This window comes from Arvicola amphibius, chromosome 6 (assembly GCF_903992535.2).
Source record: "Arvicola amphibius chromosome 6, mArvAmp1.2, whole genome shotgun sequence".
Lineage (NCBI taxonomy): Eukaryota > Metazoa > Chordata > Mammalia > Rodentia > Cricetidae > Arvicola > Arvicola amphibius.
Window position 1 is genome coordinate 15,051,251 of NC_052052.2, and position 25,943 is coordinate 15,077,193.

General features: G+C 56.1%; 1 protein-coding gene across 1 annotated transcript in view; it reads right to left on the bottom strand.

The window, feature by feature from the left end:
- Nucleotides 1–854: 854 nt before the first annotated feature.
- LOC119816708 (RAP1 GTPase activating protein) overlaps nucleotides 855–25,943 on the bottom strand; it is a 62,934-nt gene continuing 37,845 nt past the window's right edge. The window contains 23 exon segments of the mRNA XM_042055251.1: nucleotides 855–1,654; nucleotides 1,656–1,725; nucleotides 1,728–1,809; nucleotides 2,324–2,427; nucleotides 2,728–2,830; nucleotides 3,469–3,592; nucleotides 4,770–4,883; nucleotides 5,702–5,811; nucleotides 8,525–8,656; nucleotides 10,342–10,479; nucleotides 10,780–10,866; nucleotides 11,442–11,513; nucleotides 11,825–11,980; nucleotides 12,900–13,029; nucleotides 13,161–13,261; nucleotides 13,455–13,538; nucleotides 14,484–14,537; nucleotides 14,891–14,969; nucleotides 15,206–15,309; nucleotides 18,807–18,992; nucleotides 19,345–19,383; nucleotides 20,105–20,152; nucleotides 20,873–20,908. Of these exon segments, the coding sequence (XP_041911185.1) occupies nucleotides 1,342–1,654; nucleotides 1,656–1,725; nucleotides 1,728–1,809; nucleotides 2,324–2,427; nucleotides 2,728–2,830; nucleotides 3,469–3,592; nucleotides 4,770–4,883; nucleotides 5,702–5,811; nucleotides 8,525–8,656; nucleotides 10,342–10,479; nucleotides 10,780–10,866; nucleotides 11,442–11,513; nucleotides 11,825–11,980; nucleotides 12,900–13,029; nucleotides 13,161–13,261; nucleotides 13,455–13,538; nucleotides 14,484–14,537; nucleotides 14,891–14,969; nucleotides 15,206–15,309; nucleotides 18,807–18,992; nucleotides 19,345–19,383; nucleotides 20,105–20,152; nucleotides 20,873–20,890 (2,448 nt within the window). The 5' untranslated portion in view covers nucleotides 20,891–20,908 and the 3' untranslated portion in view covers nucleotides 855–1,341.

Genomic DNA, 25,943 nt, shown 5'->3' on the forward strand with positions numbered 1-25,943 from the left:
ACTCCCTCTGAGCTCAATTAGATAGCTTAAGTTCAATGTCCCACCCATGAGTCTCCTGTGGCTCTATCCCTGAAGAAACCCATCCTTCATGGTGCCTCCAACCAGTTGGGACCACTCAGACTCCATTAGCAGCCACCACAGCTCGAAGTGACTCTTCACTGTTATCCTGGGCTTGGCATTCATGGCCATGTGTTCTCTGGCTTCAACCTAGACTATCTTCTTGTCCCTTCTAGGACGGTCCTGACTTTGGACCCCTCCCAATTTGAGGTGCTCTCCAGCCTCTACACACGCAGGACCATTTCCCAGAGACCTCTTCCTCCTCCACCCTGTGGCTGGTGGTTCTACACTGTGACTGCCTGAGGCTGGGATTTTGACCTCCCTGCTGGCAATCCTTTGGTGCCCCCTGGTGGCCACATAAGGGAAACCCTCGGGATTTGTGGGCATGAGCTTAAGGAAAGGAGATAATTGTTAGTTGATCACCTACTGTGTGCTGGCCTCTATGTCTGGTGACAGTATACCCCAGCTCACTGGATGCTCACAGATACCCCCTGAAGAGGTCACAAGCGTGCTCTGCTCCTGTAAGAGGAGACTGACTTCCTCACCACCAAGCTAAGGAGAGATGGTGCCAGGGCTGACCTCAGAGCCACACTTTTCCTCCATGGGGAAGGGCACAAGGTGGGGGAGAGGGGCCATGGAAAGAGGCCTCAACTGGTGTTCACAGACCCTGTGGCTTCCTGGCATTGAAGGTACCACGAGACTCAGCAGCACTGGAGGAGACAGGCTCATTCCCTCCACTTTGGGTCCTCTGGAGTGTGTCTAGTCGGGGTTTACACAAAGCCAGGCTCAACTCGCAGTACAATAGCGATAAATAGAATTTATTTTGTACAACCCTTACTGACATACATGTAGCCACAGGGCTTCCAAAGTGGGTGTTGGGGCATGGCTCCTAATAGTGAACAGATACACACACGGATGTGGCTCACAGCAGCTATGCCTGGCAGCCCCCTCCACTGCAGTGGTGGGAAGGGGATGGCCTGGACTCCAGACCAGCTGAGACCCCTCAGCCCAGAACGCCCAGGAGCGTGAGGTGGCAGGGTTAAGCTGGGTGCTGGATGAGGAGCCAGGGAGGACCCTCTTCCAAACAGGGGACACTTGGCCATCGTGTGGAGGCAGTGACAGGACGTTGGCAGGTCTGTGGTAAAGCTGGGGGCTCAGGGAAGGTGACAGGTACAACAGCCCCAGCCCCTTAGCCCACATGGGGCCTCAGGAAGCAGTCGGTATAATAGGAGGTCCCCAGGAGGACTAACGGCCCCCTTCAGGGCGGGTGCGTGGAATGGGTCTTCAGTGACCTCTGAAATAGTCTTGTCCACTTGCAGCAGAGATGCCCTGGGAAGGAGAGTGCCTTGCCCAAGGTCCCACAGCAGAAGCCCCACAGGACTCCCTGCTCAGTGCTCCCTCTGCACACTGCACACCTGCTGCTTCTACGGTGGAGTGTGTGCACGCCATGTTCCCTCTCCTCTTACTCTGCTCCCCAGGACTCCAGAGGAGAATCCAGGGGACAGAGGCCCAGGTAGGGGCAATCCAGGGCCAAAGTCCCTGCTCACACCCAGAGCCCCAGTCTGGGGTGGGGGTGAGGTGATGCCAGCAGCATCCACTCCCAGCTCTGGATAGCTCCGCCCTGCGGAGACAGCCCAGATGGGTGGGCCAGGGGGGTTGGAGGCAGGGGTACCAGGGGCTGGGGTGGCTGTGGGGCAGAGGACCAGCTGCCTGGATGTGGTGCAGCATCTTCTTGTGCTTCTGAGGCCTCATCTGCAGGGAAAGGGAGATAAACTCAGAGGAAGAGAACAACAGCCTGGGAGGACCAGGCATGGGCTCCTTCCATCCATGGGTATCCTCAGCCTTCCCCGTAGTCCATGATCTCCCAGTTCCTTTTGGCTCCATCAAGCTCCCCAACAACTAATAGGCAGAGGTGTGGAAGCACTATGAGCCCCACTGCAAATATAGGGAAACTGAGGCCAAGAAGCACCAAGACTAGCCCAGGTTCCCAGCCACCAAGGCATGAGATTAACCCTCCTTCACCCCATAGGATCTGGTAAGTAATGGCTGACCTGCTCAGTCCCGCCTTCTGATGAGGTGGCAGCTAGCAGCCCTGTGGGGACAGATGCAGCCAGAGGTGGGGGCAGGAGACACAGAGAACCAGAAGTCATTGGATGAGCCCAAGTCCTCCTGGCCTAGAGGGGCATCCCAGCCGCCGGGGTCCCCTTGCTCCCTGGGTCCCCGTCCCCAGCCAGTACCACCCTCTCCCAGGAGAGGTTCATCATACCATCTGGGGTGTGTGCTGCTCAGATGCTTCCAGTTGGATCTTGATCTCGGGACACGCAGGGTCCCCCGACTTGCCGGCGTCTGGGTGGGGTGATCGTGTGAGGCCTGGGAAAGGGGGCAGGAGGGAGCCACCTCACTGGCCAAGAGGAGGCACCAAGGAGATGCAGGCATGGATGGGTGGTTGGTACTGGGGTTCCCCAACCCTGCTAAGTCCCTCCCTTAGAGATCCTCACTCTTAACTCACCTCCCAGTTACCCTTTATTGTCCTGTGAGACCAGTCTGCCTGCCCTGGACCACTGTCCCATGTAAGAGGCTGTCACAACGCATCCCCATGCTCTGGAGTATGGGACTAGTCCCTGCCCTCTGTGCCCGGCCCTCTCCCACCCGACACAGCTATCCTGGTACCTGGAGAGCTGCCCCCGCTCGTGGTGCTCACACTGTCGTCCAACCATGTGCTGTAGAGGAAGGAGTCCCGCTTATGGGAAGTTCCTGAGGATGACACGCTCTCCTGGGGAGGGGGGGGAGGTCAGCCCCGCCCACGGCCCCCACACCCCCCCATCCCTTGTTCATTCAGCACACATTTGCGTATGTTCTCCTGGTCCGGGTCTCAGGGATAGAACAGACCCAGTCCCTGACCTCAGGGAGCTTGATGTCTCAGAGGCCAAGAGGCTGTGAAGAACCCTGTAACTCCACTCTAGAAGGACCTGTGTCTGCCAGGGTACAGGCCAGGCCAGTAGTGGGTACCCACTAGAAGTTAGATGAAAACAGCCAAGGTGCTGAAGGTGAGGCCCAGGCCATAGGGAGAGTGTGACTCGGCCTGGCCAAGGGGAGAAGGGAAGAAGATGAGAGCAGTGGGTGCAAAGGCCTGGGATCGGCCCGTGACAGTTAGGGACTGCGGAGGAGCTCAGAATGTCTGAAGGAATGAGACAAGGGCAGAAGGAGCACCTGGGTCCTCGGGTGTCTCTGTGGACAGCACTGGGGAGCCATGGAAAGCTAAGATTTGTCTGCATCTCCTCTGAGCTGGGACACCACCCCCCACCAACACCTCAGCCACAGCCAGGCTTATTCCTCTGCCCAAAGCACCTCCAGAGGCCCAAGAGGCCCCAACCCATCCCTGTGGGGGCCCTAACCCCCCAGGCTTCTCACCAGGCCTGTGTCATCCCCGTCTACACCTTCCGTCTCCTCCACCACGCTGGCGAAGCTGCTGGCACTGGATGAGGATCTGGAAAAGCCTTGCAGCGCTTCTGCTCTCTGGGCAGCCGTCTCCACTCTGCCACACAGTGCTGTCAGCCAGCAGCCACGGGCGGGCGCTGCCCCTCATTCCCTTGTCCCCCATCCTCCCCAGGGAAGCTCAGCCACGAGCCAGCCAAGCACCCTCTGGCTGCCACTACAGCTCTCCCAGCCCCTTATCCTCCGTGGACTCCCAGTAAAGCCCGTCCTACTGTGCGGACCTGGAGAGGTCCCTCCGTGTTGTCGCCCTCTGGAGGTGGCACCTCACTGCCCCAGGGAAAGTCTCATAGCTTTGGCTTGATACTCAATAACTATGAAGCTTAGTGGCTCAGTCTAGTAATACTCACTGGTCCCCTGAGATAGTCTGTGATTATGGGACCCATCTCACAGACACGGAAGCACAAGGAGGGTGGCATTCAGCCTCAGGTCACTGAGCTCAAGGCAGGACAGGGACTTGGGACCCTCACACTCAGGGCCTTTGTGTCTCCTGCCCCAAGTCTTCCCTACTGTAAAAATTCCACAACCCAATTTTGTCCCTGTCATACTTTTCTGTCCCTGCTCAGCAGTCTGACTCTCCAGCTCATGATGCTGAGCTCTTGGCCCCCACCCCCACCCCACCCCAGCGGGGACCAGCCCAACAGAGTAGCAGCCTCCTCAAGCCTCCCTAATTCTGGTCCCGCCCACTTGCCAGCCTCTCTCAACACTGCTCTCTTCATAGGTTTTTCTCCTATTTCAGATAAAACTCAAAGCTCTCACAGAGCCTCCAGAGCGATAAGCAGGTCTCCGTCCACCCTCTGACCTTGTCCCCACCACCACCCAATGGGCCCAGTCCCCCAGTTTGCTCCAACTGCCCGCAGCCTTTCTTTCTACCCATCAGACATGCCTCAGAGCCTTTGCACTTGTTGGCCGCTCCCCAGAACCCTATCTCCATCAGGTCTATCAGGGCCAGTTCCTCTCTCGGCTCTCTGTCTAAAGACCCACTAAGGACACCTCCTTCCTTCCTGCACCCCTGCTAGCGCCCCCTGCTCTCTGTGCAAATACGGTTTGGTTTGTTAGGTATATTGTCCAGGCCAGCAGCTCTGTGGCCCCACGTGCACACAGCTTGCCACTGTGTTCCGGAATACAGAGAGGGCACAGCATGCACAAGGCACTCAGTGGAACACCGGAAAACAAATGAGAGGCTTCCTCCCCTGAGCCCAGTGGACCTGAAGCCCTACCTGTTCTTAGTTGTGGGCATCTCTGGGGAGCTCTGAGTGGAAGAGTTCTCTGACTTGGGCTCCTGTGAGACGTGCCCGCTGTCTGGGGTCTTCTGACCAGCTGGAGGGCTCTCCCTGTGGGGCACATGGGGGCAGTGGGGGGATTCAGTACCGAGCCTGGCAGTAGGGTAGAATGAGGCCCAGGCCGTGAGGCGTGGTCATGGGCATGGTGTGGCCTTAGATGGGCTTTTGGGTAGCTGTCCTTCCACCCCATGTCACAGTCTCCTAAAGGATGCCCAGCTAGGACTTGGCTACACCGGGGCTGGAGCCCAGGATTTAGATTCTGAGTTCTGGTGGCATGAGACTCAGCTGGCCACTGCATTGTGCTCATGACAAGGGACCTGCATGACAGCCCCAGGCTGCTGGCTGTTTTCCTATTGCACGTTTCTTGCTGCTGTGATGCATCTCAGAGAAGCGCATGTTTGGCATGCCCAAGGCTACACAGCTGAAGCAGGCTGAAGACCTCTTTTCTGCTTTCTGGGCTCAGCCTTGCCCACGGGCATTCACAGACGCTGCCTGCCCCTCTCGCTGGCTGCACGGACTGGGCAGGCTGTTTCTCGATCTGAAAGGTGCTGGCCCCAGGGAACCAGTGGAGCGACCATCAGATAGAGCGTTTCTTCCCAAGTAGAACTCCCATGGGAGGGTTATGAGGCAGAGAACAGGCGCTGGTCAGGGTGAGCCAGTGGGCTGGGTGCCCCTGCAGGTCAGGGTGAGAGGTGCGCTGGTACCCATGAAGGTCAGGGTGGGTAGTGGGCTGGCGCCCCCTGCAGGTCAGGGTGGGCCACCAGGACTAGGTACCCTTAAAGGTCAGTGCTGGCAGCGGCTGGCGCCCCTACAGGTCAGGGTGGGAGGCGCACTGAGTGCTCTGATGGGTCAGGCTCCCACTCACCCACCTCTTCTCCTGCACCTCCTGGATGTTCTCGATGCCGATGGCGCTGCTGCGGCGGGAGCCAAATGGACCAGACTTCTTCCTTGTGGGGCTCTTCCCAGGGACAATCAGGGACTGTGGGGAGAGACTCCGACTCAGTGCCCACCTGTCTGGCATTCCCAGTGGCCCCACCTCCCCCTGGGGCCCTGCCACCGCGCCCTGAAGCCAACAGGTGATGAGCAAGAAAGGAGAGAAAATGTGCTTTCTGGAGGGAGGGCTGCCTGATAGATGGGCAGGCTCAGAGAGGGCCAGTGCTGCTCCGGAGAACACACAGCATGGCTGTGCTGGACCTTAGTCCGAGAAGGGCAGGGTTAGGGTTAGGCCACTAGGGTTAGGAGGAAGGACAAATCCTCAGCCCCTGGGCCTCATGGGAGCTGCAGCCTAAAAGTAGTCGTGAGAAAGCAGTGGCAACCCCAGCCCCTGCCAGGGCACCTGCACCCTCAGATTTCAGGCTCTGTCCCCTGAGTAAGGACATCCCCCTTTACACACACTATGGCGGGAAGCCCGGCATCAGAAGCTTTGGGAGGTAGCAAGTGGTCCCTGAGGGGCTATGAAGGGAGGGACAGGACCTGCAGGCAGCTTGTGGTGTGGAGGGGACACAGGGAGAGAAGGATGGTGCTTCATGCAGAACCGGCAATATTGGGAGACGTGCAGCTGGGCAGAGGGTCTTTGAGTACCAGATCCCGGCAAGGACCCAGTCCGGGTTCTAGGGGCCAGGCCAGGGCCTGGGGACTCTGTCCAGGTCCCAGTATCACCAGAGCTGTGGCGCTCTGCCCTGCACGCCCTTGGGCCTGTCCCGGGAAGGGGGCAACGTCCCCAATATGGCCTCCGTCCTGAGAGTGAGCAGAGAAGAGCGCGTGCAGGTGCAGGCAGCTCCAGAGCCGCGGCCCCTGGATGGGATGACAACCTCTTCCACAGCTCCTATGCCTAAGGCGCTGCCCCGGCGTCCGAATCTACTCGCGCTTTTCCCAGGAATAAGCAATGACTGGCGTGGGGCAGAGAGGTACAGAGTGGAGGGAGAGAGAACACAGAAGGACGGAAAGAGAGGGAGAAACAAAGGAAGCAGTGGCAGGTGGGTACCGCAAGAGCACACGACAGGGGCAGAGAGAAACCAAGGGGTAGGGAGGGACAGTGGGACACAATGGGGCAAGGGAGGTGAGACAGGAGGAGTTGGAGGGGGTGCAAGCGGACGGGGAAGAGGAGGAATGGCAGATGGCAAAGGGAGAAAAGGATGAGGAGACAGGAAGGATAAGAAAAGGAAACCACGTGAAGAGAGGGAGAGTTGTGCAAAAACAAAAACAGAAATGGGTCTGGTTACTGCCACGGCAGGTGCTGCTGGCTTGGTCCTAACCCGGGGCCCCTCCACAGCCACCCCCAGGAGGCCAGGCCACTCCACAGGCAGGAAGGGAGGGGCTGAGAACCTGGGTTAGGGAGAAGTTGGGCCCGTTCCTAGATGACAATGGACTTGGTGACCACTGGACAGCAGAGACCTCACTTTCCTCCCCTGGCCAGACCAGACCACACAAGAGATGGTAGGGAGAGGGGAGACTCCCGCCACATGACACAGCCACACAGCATGAAGCACAGAGCTTGGCATGCAGCAGACAGGAAGAGAAGAGTGGGCGGCTGGGTAGGTACACGGATGGATGGACTGATGGATAAACAGACAGATGAATGGCTGGGGAAGATGGATGGATGTGTATGTGAGTGGATGGACAGGTGGGTAGACGGATGCATGGGTGAGTAGTATGATGGGTAGACGTATTGTTGTATGGGCAGATGAATGGATAGATGCAGAGGTGGGTGGATGGGTAGGTGGATGTGTGAGTGGTTAATGGTTAATGGGAAGGCAAAGAGGAGTGGAGGGGCAGAGCAATGGGGGCAGTGTCTAAGGTGGCCACTAGATGGCGCAAAGCATCTAAGTCATAATGTAGGTTTGTAGCATTCGCTGAGTGTGTGGGGGCGGGCAGACTCCTACAGAGCCTGGCAGACAATTAGTAATCATAGAGAAGGGGTTCACTCAAGAGAAGCCCACACAGAAGCCCAGTTCCAGACACACAAAAGGCAGTCACAGGCATTGAGGCCCTGGCTGCCACAAACACAGAATGCCACACAAGAAATATCCACGCAATATACATCCTAACAGACAGCAGGAATCCCCTGATAATCAGGGCTTAGCACACCTCACTTGTTCACATAGCAGCCCAAGTCCTGACACACAGTAGGTGCTCACACAAAAGCCCAGGGTTGGGGTACAGAATAGGTGCTTACAGAGTAGATGCCCACACAGCAGCCCAGTTTCCAACACACAGTAGGTGCTCACACAGCAGCCCGGGGGTGAGGCACATAGTAGGTGCTCACAAAGTCATGTCCACACAGCAGCCCAGGTCCCGACACACAGTGATGCCCACAGCCTGACATACAGAGGTGCTTCCAGAAACCTAAGGCTTGACAGTAAATGCCCACACAGCAGCCCAGTCCCCAGCACACAAAGGACGGCAGGAGTTCAGTAAGGGTCAGGACACAGAGGCTGCAGAAAGTCACACCCAAATAAACAAACGGCCAGGTGGAGAAGGCCAAGGGGGTGGGGAACAGTATCCCAGTGTCCTGATTGGGGTACTTGGCCATTGGGAATAGTGTTTATACCAAGTCCAGTGCCCATGATGGGCACATGAACAACAGGGCCAGGGGAGGTGGTAAGGCCAGACCTTAGGAGGCGGGGGAAACCAAGGGCCCAGGGCGGGGGGAGCAAGAGGTAGGAGGGAAGGGGGAGTGGGGGGACACTCACTATTCCAGCTGCCTTGGCCAGGTCAGGGTTGTTGGGGGTGAAGCTCCCACTGTGGCTAGTAGACACGGTGTTGGGCTTTTTGTTGCTCAGTCCCATGGCATCCATGGACTGGCTCCGGCTCCGGATGACCCTCTGTGAGAGCAGGGGTGGGCGTAAAGGAGGTATGGGCTTTCTGGGGGCCTCTTACCTTTGGGGAACCTCAGGGATACATGCATCCGGTCCCTCCCCACCAGTGGCACTCAGGATGAACCTCGGAAGCCCCACCACTTTGTGACTTAGCAGTTTCCCTGTGTGCCACACAAGAGGCAGGGATGCAGAGTGCTTAGGAGTAGCTGGGCTTCGGATGCCTCAGCAGCATGTTGTCTCGTGGGTGTCATGAGGAAGACAGGCAATACTGAGTATGCATATGGCTGACTGCTCCTCGGGAGCCCTGCGGGACCCTCTTAGGGTTCTTTCCCCTTCTTTCTGTCCATTTCCAGACCATGCTAGACCAAATGCTTCCTCAGGAGCCAGTGTATACAAACTGTGCCATCCAAGCCTTCCACAAGGTGGGACTAATGCCCACATTACCCAGGAGAAAACCTAGGCAGAGGTGAGCCTGGGGCCCATAGGGCCAAATCCTGTGCCTTTCCCTGCAGACTCCGTTGCCTTGGAGGCATGCTTTGACCTAATCCAGGGCCTCTACTTAGAACTAGCCAGATGAGAAACTTCTAGATCCTGCTCAAAGAAAACACCAGACCTGTGTTTAATCCATGGGTCCCTGGCTCCGGTGGTAGGGCCAGGGCTCTCTAGACCAATTTGTTGGTATCCTTTGTGGGCCACTGGACTAATCTCCCTATATGAATCCACAGTTTCCACTGTAGCTGAGCCTGGGTGAGGCCACCTCCCACCCAGGGTGGACTAGGAGGAGCAATCACTGCCTAGCGCCCAGCAGCTGGTGAGTTCAGGCCCCATCCAAAGGTGGGGGCAGAAGTCCCCTTCCACTGCCTAGCTCTAGTTCGTCCTTGCTCTGGTAGATGGAGCATGCATTTATACCCACATTATGCTAACCTAACTGCTTTGCAAATAATTAAAAAAAACGTTTGTGCATGATGGGCTGTCATGACCCCCATTTCCCTACTCAACAGATAAACTGAGGTTTGGAGCATGCTCGAGCTGGTAAGTGGCAGGACTGAGCTGGAAACACAGGGACTCCATACTCTCAGCTAAATCACATAGTACCAGGGGAGGTCACATGGCGAGGTCCCTCTGCAATGTCACCCAGTCCACATATGCCTCTTGAGCCCATTTCTTACAGACCTCTCCCCTCTTTTTTGCCCTCAGACTTGGCAGTCACAACCCGTGGCACCAATGGCTCCTTGCTGCTGTCTGGAGGACTCCAGCCTTTGATGGAGCTCCCAGGTAGACCCTCTCCTGAGTCCCTCCAGCCGTTAACTGCACCCCAAACCAGAGCCCCACTTTATACTCTTCCTCCTGACTCAGACTGCCCAAAGCACAGAGCACATCTCCAGATCTCAATGTACCTGAAAGTGTAGGTCCACCAAGCTACGTCCTAATCCTAGCCACACTTCTAAGCAGAGATACAAGTGCTCAGCCAGACCCCGCCTTAGCTCCATCCCCAGGACTCAGAACAAGACCTGCCCTACCCCACCTCCAGCCATATCTCCCTCACAAACCCCAATTCTAGGACTAGGGCCACAGCCCCTCTCCAGGCCCACCCACACCCAGCTGCCTCTAGCTGTCATGTCCCATTCCTTCTCCATCAGCCCCAGCCCGCCCGAGCCCCATCCTGCCAGGGTGGAGCCCAGGGCCTTCACCTTGAAAGACTCGAAGAAGCCTCCGCCACCGCTACCGTTCTCCATCTTGTCATCGTCGCCACCCAGGCCCATCATGGACTGGCTGTGGATGTGGAGTTCCTCATAGAGTGTCTCCAGAAGGGCAACACGCGTCCGCTCCTGTGGGTCGGCCATGAGAGACCCCAGAGATCAACCCCTGACCTGGCAATTCCAATCCCCGCTTCACCTACCCTGTGCCAAGCATGCAGAGGTCCTCAGGTGCCCGCGCTGGCTTCCCCAATTCTCTAGCTCCCTCCTCCTGCATGGCATCTTCCCCTCCAGCCCATGCTGGACACTGGCCTCTGCTGCCTCTCACTTCACCCATATCTCTGTCCACCCCAGTCAGCCCCCTAAAGTCAAGGTCTGAACATGCCTTTTCCCTCCAGGGCGGGGGGCGTCCATCCCTCCAGTCCACATTACCTCCAGTTTGGCAAACTTCTCTGCTTTATAGCAAGCATACTCAGCGTTGATCAACTTCGTCAGCAGAAATTCCTGGAACTCAGGCCCCTGGGAGCCCCCAGAGTGGAGGAGACAAAAGGAGGGTCAGAAGAACGCTAGAGAAAGGAGCTGAGCTCAGTGAGTCCAACTGGAGCTCCTGAGCTGTGCCCTGCTGTGGCCTCAGGTCACCCTCTCCATTCCCAGAGGGTTTCTCCTTGGACTCCACTCTCTAGCTAGGCACTACAGGGGACTCTGTTACCTGATGGAACCCCCTTCCAACTTGGGAGGGCCCAGCAGAACATGCAGGGGGAGGGAAGGATCAAACCGAGGTTTGCCATGTGTAGCTAGTGAGGGGTTGACAGGGACATGTGTGCACCCTCCCCCAGAGAAAGGACAGACCGTCAGAGAGAAGAGATGAAAGGCCACAGTCAGCTAGGGAAAATGCCAAACAGCCCTGCAGTGTACTCTGTGACCTTGCAGAATAAGTCACAGCATTTATCAAGACAAAGAGAGGCAGGGCAGCTGAAGGGTGAAGGGGAACCTAGATCCCCAGTACAGTATAGAGTGGGCCTTCGGGTCCTCCCTCAGTTCCTCCGACTTCAGCCCTGCTGGGGAGGGGCCAGGGAAACAGGACTGCCTCTCACCTTCCTGAACACAGCAGGGTCCGGGAGGGGGGGCCCAAAGAAGGGCACATCGTCTCTTGCGGTGACAGAGACCTGGAAGGAGAGGAAGCTGTTTCTGTGGGGTCCAGGGCCCACCCTACTCACAGCATGTAGGACCCCTAAATTGGTCCATGGGGTTCAGGAGGCTCTGGGGCTGCCCAGAGGGGGGGACCTTCTAAGCCAGAATTCCAGCTCCTCCAGCCACTGCCCTGAGTCTGCAGGGTGGGGCCGGTCAGGGAACCACATGAGGATGTGAAAGCTGGGGAGGGGAGTAACACCAGACAGAATGGGAGGTAAGTGGCCCCTCTAAGGGGGGGCCTTCCTTCCTCACAGCCCACAAGCCCTGGAACCCCAATTTCACCTACCTTGTAGAGGGGACCATCGGGGCCGCCCCCCTCCGCCTGCACCACCACATAGGCGTGCAGAAAGTTGGATGCAATCATGTCCGGCACGAAGGGTGTGTTCTCATCCTGGAAGACCACTGCGACGATGTCGTTTCCAATATGCCGCTTCCGCTGCAACTGAGCACAGGGCCACAGGCGTTCACAGCCTGGCCATGCAGGGTGTGGGACGGGGGTGCCAAGAAGGTGTGGGGTTGGAGGGGAGACGGAGCAATCAGAGAGTACATCTAGGGATGTGTGCTCCTGCCCACCCCCAGTATGGCAAACTTGTCTTAAGATTATTCCCGTTTCCTTGGATACCTCTGACAGATGAGAAAATGGAAGCTGAGAGAAGATTGATTCCAAGGCCTCCTGATGCCCTCAGGGACTTGAACCCCGGTCTTGAACCCGGGTCCCACCTCTCAGCCCCTCCCCTATCTCAATCCTATCTTAACACCCCCAAACATGCTCCATCACTGGAAAATGAAATTAGTGTTGCTAAAAGGGAAAACCAAAAGAAGAAGCCAGTAAGAATAATATAGCCCCATCATCTATTACCCTTCTAGCACCCCAGGCTGGGGGAATGGAGTCAAGCAGATGCTCTGACAGGAATGCTTGAAACAAGGTAAACTGAATTTTGAGTTTAGGGCTAAGAACATGCCTGAACTCCCTGTTCTTTCTTGGGACTCCCCACTTCCTTTTGTTAGCAACTTGGCAGCCTGTCATTGTATCTTAAAAGAGGTTCCTAACTCCTGGCTCTAAGTCTCAGGACCCCCACGTGACCCCACCAAGCCTCTTGTTCCCGCTGTGTATAATCTGCTCTAGTCACATTCCCTCTCCCTTTAACTCATCTACCTTGTAGATGTCATTATTATCATGGCTCCACAGAAGCCAGGGCTTTCCTACCTCCCCTCCACCTACAGCCCGCCCTGGGGGGGAACAAGTCATTTCCGTATCTGTATTACAGGGCCAGCAGAGGCTGCCGTGATGGACGCGGAACAGACAAGTGGATGGGGTCACAGGTGACTGTAGGAAACAGGTAGATGGGTGCCCAGGCTACCTGCTGGGCGTCCCCTTCTGTGTATGGCAGCTTGGTGGACACGTGAAACATGATCTCCTTGTTGCGGAAGTTGCAGTACACAGACTCGGTCCCGGTCTGCCCGTGAGTCACGTCCAGGCCTCCTCGGAACCTGCCCCCAGGCCCCCAAGGCCATGGCTCAGTCTCCAGCCCCAGTCAGGCCTCCGTGGGGCCAGGACGGGGCTCCCTCCCTGCTCAGGAACACGGTCTTATCTGCTCTAGCCATCTGACCCTGGGACTCACCCCTTGAAGTCCTGCAATTTGACTTTCTGGCCCAGAAACTCAAGGAACTCCACGAAGGCGGGGCTTTCCTCATTGGTGCTGAAGAGTTCCTCTTCAGACGTCTGGGGGCCACAGAGAGGGGCAAAATCACAAGGCTGCAGCTCCTGAGTGACCCTCAGTCCCACTTCCTCCCTGAGTGGCCATGGGCAGTCCCTAGGCTCCTGGGAAACAGTGAGTGTTCTGGCAGGTGACAGCTGAGGCTGAGGGGTGGGGGTGAGCCACAGGCCAGGCCAGGGGAAGGGTGGGTAAACACACCTGCCCCAGCTTCTGATAAATGACTCCGAACTTGAAGTTATTGCTGATAACATGTTCATCAAAGGTGACGATGAGCCTGGAGGCCTGCGGGAGTGCCAAGTAGTGTGTGCTGGAAGCATTGCTGTGCTCTCCCTGCCTCCACCACACACGCACACACATGCACACACACACATGCACACACACACACACACACCATCCTCAAAACAAGGTCACAGGGAGACTCCACTGGTCCTCTGCTGCTCGCTTTCAGAGAGCTTCAGTCTTTTGCCTCTTGCATCCTGCAGACCTGTGCAGGACTGGGACCTGGCTCTGACTCTGTTGGATTTCCAAATTCTACCACGAGCCGTGCCTATTACAGCCAAGGCCACCCCAAACCACTCTGCAATGCCCAGCTCACTCCCTGACACCTCAGCAAACTTCCCCATGCTCCTTAACAGTTCAGCCATCTTGCCTTGGGACCCCAAGCAAGTGTCCTTCCTCACTCTGAACCTTTTTTCCCTCACTGAAACCAAGATGTGGGATTTGATTTCAGAGATCCCTTCCTTCACCTTTCAGGATCGCAGCCTGATTTAAAAAATTCATCTAGGACGCCCGCCCCAGGATATTTCAAGGCCATGTCTTCCAGATGACAAAAGCCACTGCACTTATGCCAGCATCGTCACAGCCACGGGAGCAGGGGGGTACATCTGTTATGGGGACATACTTACGGGGCTATCAGTGTTATTCTGCCTCCCTATATCCCCTAGAAGGTAAGGACCATGGAAAAGAAGTCTAGAGCACAGACTATCCTAGGAAGCTCTCCAGACAACATGAGATATTCCATGCATGAGCAAGGCTCCAGGTAGGCCCCCTTTATCTACAGTGCGTCCTTAGGTAAACACAGAACCCTTCTGTGCTTTCTACTGCATACTGTGGGCCATGTATGGTCATCAGGGCAAACAAAGAGGGCCCAGCCACAAAAGGTATCAATAGGTGCTCACTCCTCCTCCCGCTGCCACACACCCTGGGTGAACAAACCAGGGCAGATACCTTGGGGTAGAGCACAGGGTAAAATCGATCCACGTTGACATCTTCACATACCAACTGCAAAAGACCACAGGGAGGGGAGTGAGCTGAGGTCAAGGAGAAAGAGAGAGATTCTCTGCGTCTTGGTAGGTAAGTCTAGGGAAGACAGCAGAGGAAAGGAGGGGGGATGGGCCGGTCTGGAAGCAACAGAGACTAGTGAAAGACTGGGGCCCTCACTGCTGCTCAGACTGGGGCTCAGAGAACTGGGGCCACCTGGGATCTGTGGCTGCTGTAAAGAGAGTTAGAAGCACAGTGCAGGTACCCAGGGCTACACAGGGTAGCATACACACTGGGTGGGGTCAGGGAAGAGGCTGCCCTTAGAAGCAGCTGCCATCTGCAGGCCCAGGGACCCAGGAAGTTCATGGTTTCACCTTTGCCATCTGGACCACATTGGGGAACTCGGTGAGGCAGGAGATGGGGATGACGTCATGGTAGGTCCGACACTTGGTCCTGGGAGGAGAGAGCTTCGTTGGTGAGAGACTCAACAGCTGGAAAGACCTCAGGGGACCAAAGGTGACAGCAGGGCACCAAGCCTGGCTAAGGCACTACCTTGCTGTGTGGCCTTAGGCAAATTCTTGCTCCTCTCTGGGCCTCCATCAGGAAGGCAGGTACGAGGAGCTGTGCACTCAAATTCTAGACCTTAGTCCTCCTTACTGTCTTGGGGTTCCCCCTTCCACTGCCCTTACCTAAGCAGTAGCCGCAGGTGCTCTTGATCCCCGATGACATCATACTTGAGAGAGAAGACCAGGTGGCCAAGAGCAGTGTCCAGAGAATAGTAATTGAAGTGCTCCTGCAGGAGGGGCAGGGGAAGTGAGGGAGAGGAGGTCTTGGCTTCTGGAAACCAAACTGTCAACTTGGTCCCAAGCAGCAAATACCATGGGCAACAGTGGACTCTGCATCAGATTGATCTGCCCCGTACCAGTCGGGAAGCCTGAGGAGCACCTGCTTCTCTATTACTCCCTGTTCTATTAGCTGGGAGGGAGGCCACTTGCCTGGATGGGGCCCGGAAGTAAGGTACAGTGCCTGGCATTGTGTTCAAGAATGCCTGCTGGAACTTTATCTCTGGCTTCTTATCAAAGTCGGAGCCACCCACATGTACATCTGTGTGTCTGTATGTATATGTATGTATGCCCCAGTCCCTAAGTACCTACCAATTGCTCCACAAGAAAAGCCAACTAGCCTGGTGGTGGTGGTATATGCCTCAATCCTAGCACTAGGGAGGCAGAGGCAGGCGGATCTCTTGAGTTTGAGGCCAGCCTAGTCTACAGAGTGAGTTCCAGGACAGCCAAGGTTATACAGAGAAGTCCTGTCTCAAAAAACCAAAAGAGAAAGAAAGAAGGAAGGAAAGAAAGGAAGGAAGGAAGGGAGGGGGGGGGAGGGAAGGAGAAAGGAGGGAGGGAGGGAAAAAAGGAAGGAAGGAAGGAAGGAAGAAAGGAAGGAAGGAAGGAAGAAAGGAAGGAAGGAAGGAAGAAAGGAAGGAAGGAAGGAAAAGTCAACTAGATGCCCATGGTGGTGAACACCTGGCATTCCAGCCTAGGGAGGCTGAAGCAGGTGATCCCGAGTTTAAGGCCAGCTGAGCTACACAGTGAGGCTGTCTCAAGAAAGAAAGAATGGTAAGATGGGGCCAGATGGCCCACTAGTTGAGAACATGTACTGTTCTTCTAGAGGACCCAAGCTCTGTTCCCAGAACCCGCGTCAGATGGCTCACAGCTGCCTGTAACTTTAGGGTCGGGGGATCCACTGCCCTCTTCTGATCTCCACAGAATGAAGGGAGTGGGAAGGGAGGGAGGGACAGAGGCCAACTACCAAGTGTAGGGCACTGAGAGGAAAAGAAGTTGAACAGTTGATTGCCCAACCTGTGGCTCAGTGGCCCCTGAAGTCAAGGCCCGTGAGAAGCAGGAAATGATGCATCCTAACTGACCAGGCAGGTTCCTGACATCCTCCTCACCAGAAAAGAGGATACAAGGGATGACTACGACAGGAATGGCACCCTCTCTATGGGAACCCAGGCCTTTCGGGGGAACCTTTTGCGGGGGGGGGATCCCTAAACCCAGAAGTGAGGGGTTGCAGCCCCAATCTGGCACTGGGCTCCCCCTGCTGGCTCGGGCCTGGGAGTGGAACTGCTCAGCCACACCCGTCCTGAGAGTCAATCACCCTGGAAGTGAATCTTGTTTAAACATGAACGTTGCATTTGGAGGCAGGGTGGAGAAAGAGGCAGGGCTGGGGGGGTGTGCCCTCGAATTTTCAGTGCCCCTGAACTAGGTCTATTGAATGGATCCAGACCCACAGATCCCCCTGAACCCCAGCCTAGGCACAGGGCGGAGAAAACCCCAAGATGTCTGACATAGATGATCTGTCGAAAGATGAGTGGCAGGTACTTGGCCAGGAAGTCCAGGGGCTGGGAGTTCCCCACTACGCTGGAGGAACTCTAGAGACACAGTGGGAGATGGGATCATGGTCTCAGGAGATTGGTCCCTAAGGCCACCCTTGCTGCCTCTTACCACCAACATGTGGTCCCTATGCTGGGCACTGCCTCTTCTCTAGCCACCCCAACTCCTCTCCTCTGTCCTACTGACCTGAGGACACCATAGCCCTTATTTGTTCCTTACCCCTGCCGTACAGAAAACCCCTGCTCCACCCAGCACTGTGACACCTCCGGTAAAGCTTAGAGTGCCAACTATGCCAGGCTCACAGTCCCTGACTCCTAGACACAGCTGAGAGCCCTGGACAGTGGGCACTGGAATGAAGGTCCCTCTCCCTCCACCCCAGGCTCGGTCAGGAGATAGAATCGAGTACAGTGCTCTGGCTCCGTCCCCAGGCAAAGGCTGGAGCGGCAGCCTGCTGGGTTAGTCACTGCACTGTGAATGGCCCCACCCACCCCCAACCAGACAGCACCAGTGATTTCCTAGAAGCAGCCTAGTGCCCTGGGTCCATACTGAGGCCACGTAGCTTCCCAATCCTGCAAGTGTGCTCCTTCTTCCATTATGAGCACATATGTGTACACACACACACACACACACACACACACACACGGCTTGGCTGGGAGTCCCATCTTTCTGAACATCGTTTTTTGTTTGTTTGTTTTTCAAGATAGGGTTTCTCTGTAGCTTTGAAGCCTCTCCTGGAACTAGCTCTTGTAGACCAGGCTGGCCTTGAACTCACAGAGATCCACCTGCCTCTGCTGGGATTAAAGGCAAGCACCACCACAGCCCGACCTAGTGAATGTCTGTGAGACCTGGTTCAGTTCTAGGCTCAATAACTGATCTTGACCAAGTCACCTCACCTGAGTTTGGCTTCCTCTTCCGCAAGAGCGGAGGGAGCAGGTAGGTGTGGCAGCGGCTACCATCAACCACATGTTATGTGCTCACATGCTCTTGTCTTAGCCCCATTTTTTACAGATAAGGAAGCAGTTGAAGAAAGTTAAATAAAATGCCCAAGATAACGCGACCAAACCAACAGAAGGAGGATCCATCATTTGTACCCCAGAAGCCACAGCACGGGTCTATTTTTACAGCACACCAACAGCACCCGGTCTAATGTGGTCCCAACACAGGTCCTCAACTCCCACCCAGTAACTTTTTCATTTTGTTTCTGTTGGACAAGGTCTCGCTTTGTGGCCTAGATAAGCCTTGAACTTCTCGTGATCCTCCTGCCTCAGATTCCCAAGTGCTGCAATTTCAGGCCTCGCCATCCTCAACTCACACCTGATAACTCTGGAGTGCGACTGCCTTGCTCAGTACATGCTCCGCAGAGTGCCACCGTGGGTGTCAGTCTACAGAGCAGTTATTGGGCACAGCCCCTGCTCCGAGGCTGTGGTGACACCCGTCCAAGTCAGACTATGACACTCCTAGCTTCCCAGCCCCTCCCCTGGCTGCTGAGGGCCAGGTCTGGATCGATTTTGTTTTCCATACCTAGAGCTCAGTGCAAGACCAGGTATGCAGCTGGTGCTCGTGATCTGCTCATGCTGGGAAGCACTTACTTGGTTGGAGATTCCGTTCAAAACCCCTCACTAGCATTTCCTCATTAAGGCTTCCCAGAAACCATGTGAGATGGATGTCATAATTGCCATTTTTACAGATGGAGAAACTGAGGCTCCCAGTAGATAACCTAGCTAAGGCACAAACCATGATGGGGTCTCTTCTCTTGACAACCATGCTAGACTGCCTTTTGCAACATCCGTCAAGTGAATGAATGAATCTGAGACTCAGAATTCTGGGATACTGACCTAGCTTCAGCCTAAGGCCACCTCCTGTGGGGCCCAGCCTCCCACCCCAGCCAGTCACTCACCTTGCCCAGAAAGTGCTTCCGGTAGATGCGCGCTGTTGGGTTGCACTCCAGTTTGACCTTGGTGGTGGGGGACTGCAGAGGCTCTGTCTCAGGGATGCTGGTGATTTCATGATTGGTGCCTTCAATCCAGTAGCCCCCAAACTGGGGCAGGAGGATGAGGGGGAAGGGCCCTTCTCGCCCCAGAACCTAGAGGGGAACTCAGCTGAGAGATACTCCACACAGCACCCACTAAAGCCCCAGGGCAACCTCTCAACCCAGCAGGCACTATGGGACAGTCCAGGGCTATGAGACCCAAGGCTCTCATCTACCCCTTTGGGGAACATGCTTCGTTCCTTACCTCTCAGCACTACACAAAGGGTGGGGGAGAGGGGGAAAGAGAGGGTGGCCCAGGGCCATGGGATGAAACATGTGGCCGAGAGGCCTCGGATTCAAACAACCCTGGAACTCTCAGGACTGGAAAGTGAGTTTCCATAAGACAGCCCTGCATGAGGGCCTCCCAGGGTCATGGTAAGGGAGGGTGCGGGACTGAGGCTGGTACCTCATGGACACTTGGGTAGGGAATGTAGTCCTCCTCTGTCTGCAAAATATAAACAAACCACGGACCAGCTGAGGTGAGGCTTTACCCTTTACACACACACATGCACACACAGAGAGACACGTACGCATGCACACACGTGCTTGCTCAAAGGCTCCCTGAGTCTGATATCTTTAGAAGCTTTCTGCCAGGGACAAGGGAGGTTCCCTGCCTCCCCTGAGGAAAGCCATGACAGACAGAGGCAGTACTCTAAGTAGGACCTTAGAACCGACATGCCTACCAAACTCCTGGTGACACCAATCTAAGGACTGCTCTGAGACCCCAGCCCTGAATGAAGCGTCAGGCTTAAAGCCCAGCACACGCCTGCAGCCTGGAAACCTTGCCCTGGGTCCTGGCACACCCTCTAGGAGTCTCAAATCAATGGAGGTGCACGCCTATCTGAGGACTCATGCTGAATGAAGCAGGGGCTCCCAGGCCAATAAGGAAACACAGCCATGTGATGGCAGCCACCTTTGCAGCAACTGGGCTCAAGCATTGGTATGAGGTGACCTGAAGGGGCAGGCCCCTGTGGTGGGGCAGGAGGGCAGCAAGAGCTGGCTTGAGAGCTTTCCAAGGTCAGGGCAAAGGCTCTACCAGCTGCTGAATTCCCAGGGCCAGGTGCCCTGCTCAGCAACACTGGCATACAGTGGCAACTGGGACCCTCTTCCTAGACCCTCCCCAGCCCAGGAGAGTGACTGCCCGGAGTCCGGCCTGGCCCACTTACTTTGAGGGGTGGTGGGAAAGAGCATCGCTGTTCATCCATCCTGCTGCCCTGAAAGGGAAGGTATGTCATTACCCTTCTGCGGTGCCTGCCGCCGGGAGCCCTTCCTGGGCTGAAGCCCTAAGACAGATGCCCTTGTACATAAGGGCACTTGTGGAATGGGGTGTTGACCAGATCGCTCCTCAGGCATCCCCGTGGTGATGAGATCAGGGAGGTACAGCAGCAGAGAGGAGCTGGGGGCTCTGTGCAGGAAAACACACGCTGCTGGGAGTGGGGGCAGGGAAGCATACTCAGGCATGTGGTGTGTGTGTGTGTTTGTAGGGCGGGGCTAGTGCATCAAGAGATACATGTAGGGGAAGGAGATAGAAGAGAGGCAAAGAAGCTGCAGGGATAGGAGCCGAGCCAGAGAGTTGGCATGAAGGAGGCTCCCGAGCTTTCTTCAAGCCATCCCCACTCTACCCCATTACCCTTTGCTCCCATCCAGACACTCACCCATGCCACAGACAGAGCAGAGCTTGGAGGTGGAGGGTGAGCAGGGGTGAAACAAGGGGCAGGACTGCACCCCAGGCTGCCTGGTTCACTAATGCCTCCCCCACTTGCATCTATGCATCTATCCCCTCTTCCATCCTGCATGGGGTTGCTGCACGGGAGCCTGCCAGGACTCTGATGAGCTATGTTGGTATGTATATGTGGGGATGACTGGGGAGCTGAGACCCTGGATGAGTTCACCTTTAGGCCAGCCCACCCCGGGGCTCCCTGACCCATCCTCACCTGCATCTTTTCAATCATCTCAAACAGATCTGTGTTCTGCAACAGAAAGAGGAGCGAGGTCAGTCCCCAGGGAAGCCCAGCTGCTACTATCAAGCCTGAAACAGGCTCTAGCCACCCAGCCGGCCAGGTCCTCTCATTAGGTACCAAGAAGGGAGTGACCAGGACTTTGTGGGAGGGGTTTTGGAAGGCTAACCCCCATCCCCAGAGTTTGGCAAGTTTGGGCACCTAGTGGGGTGAGTCCAGAACCTAGGTCCTGGGTCTCTGGCAGATGTCACTCAGTTTGCTTTCCTGAAGGAGGAGGAAGTTATTTGAGAAGAGACATCTTCCCTTCTGCCAATACAAAGGCATCAGTTCCAGGATTGGCATATGGACCCCTGAGAGCCCCCAGGACCCAGCCCTAGAGCCAAGACCCACGAGGCATGGAGCAAGGGTCTGTGGTTCCACCAGCACTCAGGAAGAGAGCCAGTTCACCAGTGCCCAGGCCAGACAGCCCTTCCTACAAGCAGTGTGGACTGGGGACACTTTGGGGAGAGATGCTGGGCTGCCATTGGTCCTTCACCTGTGCACGAGCCTACGTGCACAAGCTGGCCTGTCCAAGGCGAAGCAGGAAACACACAGGGTTAATGCAGCGTCTGGCAGCTGCTTGGCAGCATGGGCCTCTCCAACACCAACTCCCTTCTGAGTCTTCCTGGAAGGCGCATCCCTACCGGATGGAGGCTGGCAGCTTGGGGGCCAGACCTGGGAAGCCCCCAGAGTCTCCAGGGCAGCCTTCCCCACCCCCCAGCTCTTCCAAGGTTCAACTCAAGCAGTTCCTGCTGCCCAGGAGGAGGCATCTGAGCTCACACACATGTGCTAAGGTTGTGTACCGGGAGGCACATAATCCGTCTGCAGGACAGACACAGGCCTGTGCACCATGATTTGAACAGTTTCACTGCAGCAGGCATATCAACACACACACACACACACACACACGGATCCATATGGAGCCTGTGCATAGTAATTCTTATATAAATAGCCTAACACACACGTACACATGTTGGTATCCTGAGTTCCACACAACACACACTCAGGTCCACATACCTGAGATTCACACGTGTGCAAACCCACACCTGTGCAGCCTGCACCCCAGTAACTGCACACGCAAACACAGGAATTCTCCTGGCTGAGACCAGGAGACACACAGGCATGGGCAGGGACGGCCAGGTGCTCAGGGAAACAGAGAATTCCAGGCATCAATGCCAGGATCAAGGCATGCTTCATGACAGACCCAAGACAGCCTCTTACATTGCACACAAGAGTTCTAAGAAGAGGAAGAGGAATCTGGCAACTGCCAGGGTTGTTAAGCCCCATGGGGTCCTGAGTACAACCACCCAACACCCCTTAGGTAAGTCGTGAAGGTCACAGAACTTTTAAGCCCTCATGTGCAGTCTGAAGTCTACCTGTAGAACAAGACCCAGCCTGTAAAGTCCACTTCAGAAGTACCCAGGAGCCCCTGTACCATGGTCACCTGCTGTGGCCACACCCAATACCTCTGAGTTTGGAAGAACAGATCCTACTGGCAGTTTGACAGACAGCACAGACAGACATACACCACAGTCCAGGAAGACAAACACACCTGTCAACTGGACTCAGTGTTACAACACTGCCTCCATCTGTTTAGGGGTCAGCCAGTCTCTGACCTACCCCTTCCAAAGAGACCCAGCCATGAGCTCAAGGGGTGAGGAGGTCCCCTGAAGGTGACCAAACAGCAAGGCACAGTTGAGACATCACACACTGCAGCACCCGAATCACAACTACATAAACACTGACACATGGTACTGTCAGCCAGAGCGTACACACACAGCAACAAGTAACACCCACAGTTACAGCCCCACTGGCAGCAGCAGACGCCCTGACACATGGCAAAGGAAGGCTGGGAGTGGTGTGGCCAGAAACCGGGCATCCCACCTGAGCAAAAGCCACCACAAATTCACCTGGTGACATCTGTACCCCATCCATGTAGGGAAGGCTGCAGGTAGTCCCAGTAGCGGTCATACACACACACACACCCCGTGCCATTGCAGCCCACTGCCACAGTGTCCTCACGGCTGTCCCACAGGCAGCTGTGGAAAACTGCCCTTGGGACTGGGGTGCTCCGTGTGGTACGGGTGTCAGTCCAAAAGCGCACACATCCATCGTGATGGGGGCCCGGGCACAGCCTGCCGGACTTGGGGTAGTCGGGCTGAGTGGTGGCCTTAGGGTCCCCCATCGGCCAGGCCGCCCCTGCCAGCGTCCTCACCTGCCAGCCGGCCACAGCCGGCAGCGAGCCCCTCCGCGGACGGCCTTGGGACGCTGGGGGCCGTGGCTGCGCCATCCCGAGCCCCAGCCCCGGCGGCGGCGCTGCAAGCCGGCCCGGCCCCGGGGCCCCGTAGCCGGAGCTCCGAGATCCCGTCCCGCCGTCGCTCAGCCTTCACTGGGCTCGCCCCGCGGCCGGGCCCGAGGGGGCGGGGCGCCAGGTGCGGGAGGCGCGGGCGGGGGCAGGATGTCTAGACCACGCCCCTTCATGGGGGCGGCCCGGCTAGCGGCCTGGGACACTGCGCCTGCGCGCAGGAAGCCTTGGGCACTTCTGTTAGCAGCTGTGTCTTCCCAGACTGGAGACCCTGCCTGGGGCTTCAAGGACAAGGTTCTTGGGACAGCTGTGCCCAGGGAATACAAAAGTCCTGGAGACTGGAATTAACTTGAACACTTCCTTAGCCGGACCCTTTTGCGCGTCTCTTGCCATAGGGCTATCCTTATTAGGCAGGTAAGAAAACCATATTCCAAGAGGTGCAATAGCTTATCGGGGACCACACCACTAGGAAAACCAGGGATCCCTAGCCTAGAGCTGCCTCATCCTCACCTCTTCTCCCTCAGCATCCTATCCTGCCCAACCCTGGGGGGGGGGGGGCGGGCAGGGAAGCCTGGAGTGGAGAGAAAGGACTCCCGAACTCTAGGGCAGGTATTCTATAGTTTAGGTCCTTCAGGGTCTAGCTCTGGCCTTGCTACAACTTGCAGGGTATATAGGGAGTCTCTAGCACCTCTGTTGGCCCAATTCGTCACCCAAAGTACAAGGCCTCTTGAGTCTTCCCATCTGACATTGCTGTCCTTGTGTCTTGGGCTGGTGCTGGTGCTGCCACTGTGCAGTGGGGACAGGCCCCCAGCCATACCACCCATCCTCTAGACAGAGCTGGAACATTCTGGGTGTTTCAGGGGCAGGGCTGTCTCCAGCTGGGGCCAGACCTGCAGCTTCACAGAAGTACTGCCCACTACCCAGGGCTGGGGAGCTCCTGCAAGGAAGGCAGGCACTTTCCTTTCCCTCCCAGACCTGGCCCCAGGTCAGGCTTGGGCTCAGAGAGCCAGCGGGAACACCAGCGATGTGCATTCCAGACACCAAGTAGCTTTGGCTTTAATAATTAACAGCAGCAAATATTGATTTACGCAACCACTTCCAGACCTGCACACTTCCGGGCACCCATCACAATGCAGCCAGAGGAACATCCTTTCCCACACTGGCCCTGGGGGAGGCCAAGCCTGCTCAGATCACCAGCGATATGTAGGCCAGGTAGAGAGGGTGCTGTGCACGCTTCTAGTGTGTGTGCGCGTGTGCAAATCCAAGGCCAGTTGTGGCTGTACGTGACATACTGCATCTCTGTAGCACAGAAGTGTGGGGGTGGGTTGGAAGGGGTGGGTAAGGGGTGTCCATCACCTTCAGGTGTTCATGTGCAAGTGTGAATAGGCTATAGATATATGCTTGTATCTGTCTGTCTGTCGGTATGTGGTCTAGCCCCCAGTATCTAGGTATAGATAGGTCAAGTATGCACTTGTATGTAGATTTCACAGTCCCTGAGTACTACAGAGGGCAGCTAGAGTCTATTCGAATGTTGCTCCTCAAGGAAAAGAGAATTCACCTACCCAGCCCTGACAATGCAGGTGGACTGTTCGCTCCCAATACTTTTACAGGCCTTGACCAGGGGTGAGCTGGCAAGGCCAATAGAAGAGACACTGTCTACTCTATGTTATAGGTGGAACCTTGCCCTTATGCACAGGGAGGTCACGTGCTCCTCAAACTGGCTCCAGTACTATTAAAAATATGTACTGATATAGGGTGCTGAGGAAAACTGGAGACTATCGCAGGCCTGGTTTCAGCAGCCAGTAACCTGCCGGGAGCCCCAGAGGAATCACTCAGGGTCTGGGAGTTGATTTCCAGCCCTGTCAACAGTTTACAGGATGGGTCCTCATTTGGGGGAGCCGTGGACTGTGGGAATGGCATGATCTGAAGCTCACTGAGCTGTGTTAGCCCAATTGGAAAGTGGCAGCCAACTGGGTGGAGGCCAGGCAATCAATGGTAATCAGAAGGGCCCACCATGGGCTGTGTACGGTGCAAGGCTCCAAGGACGTGCTACATCTACATCCACTGTCCTTCCTAGATGAAAAGACCAAAGGCCAGATGGGACAAATAAGAGTCCAGTGCCCAGGGGAACACCTCACGCATACACCCAGCTGCTCGAGCAAGTGACTGCCATCGAGTCTGTTTCCTGAGGACCCTTGTGGCCCTGGCTGGGGCTGCCCACCAGGGAAGGCAGGCAAGGGTCCCAGGAGGCTCGTATGTGACTTAGAGCACCCCTGCTTGGGATTTCCATGGAGATATCAGTCCTTAGATAACATTCCTTGGTCCTTTGTCCTCCTGGCCGAGGAAAGGTGCCAATTCTTATCCCAGAGCTCTGGAGGAGGTCCCTGGCAGAGCCTTCCTGGCTGTGTAACCCTAGGGAAGACCCCTACACATCTCCGAGCATTTAGAGCCTATTCGGGAGTAGGCTCCCTGCCTGAGGCTGATAGAAGGGCCATGTGGCAAGGGCTTTGGTCATTGCAGAGAGCAACCTGCCACAGCAAGGGTTTGTTCCCTTGCACTGGAGAGTCCATCAGCCACACACTGGCCAGAAAGCATCAGCTGGTCCTGGCCCTACAGCATCCAGCCTGCATCCCTTTGGGCAAATAATAGTATCACTGAACTCGGATTTGGACGACCGTGGCTACAGCACAGACAGAGTGACTA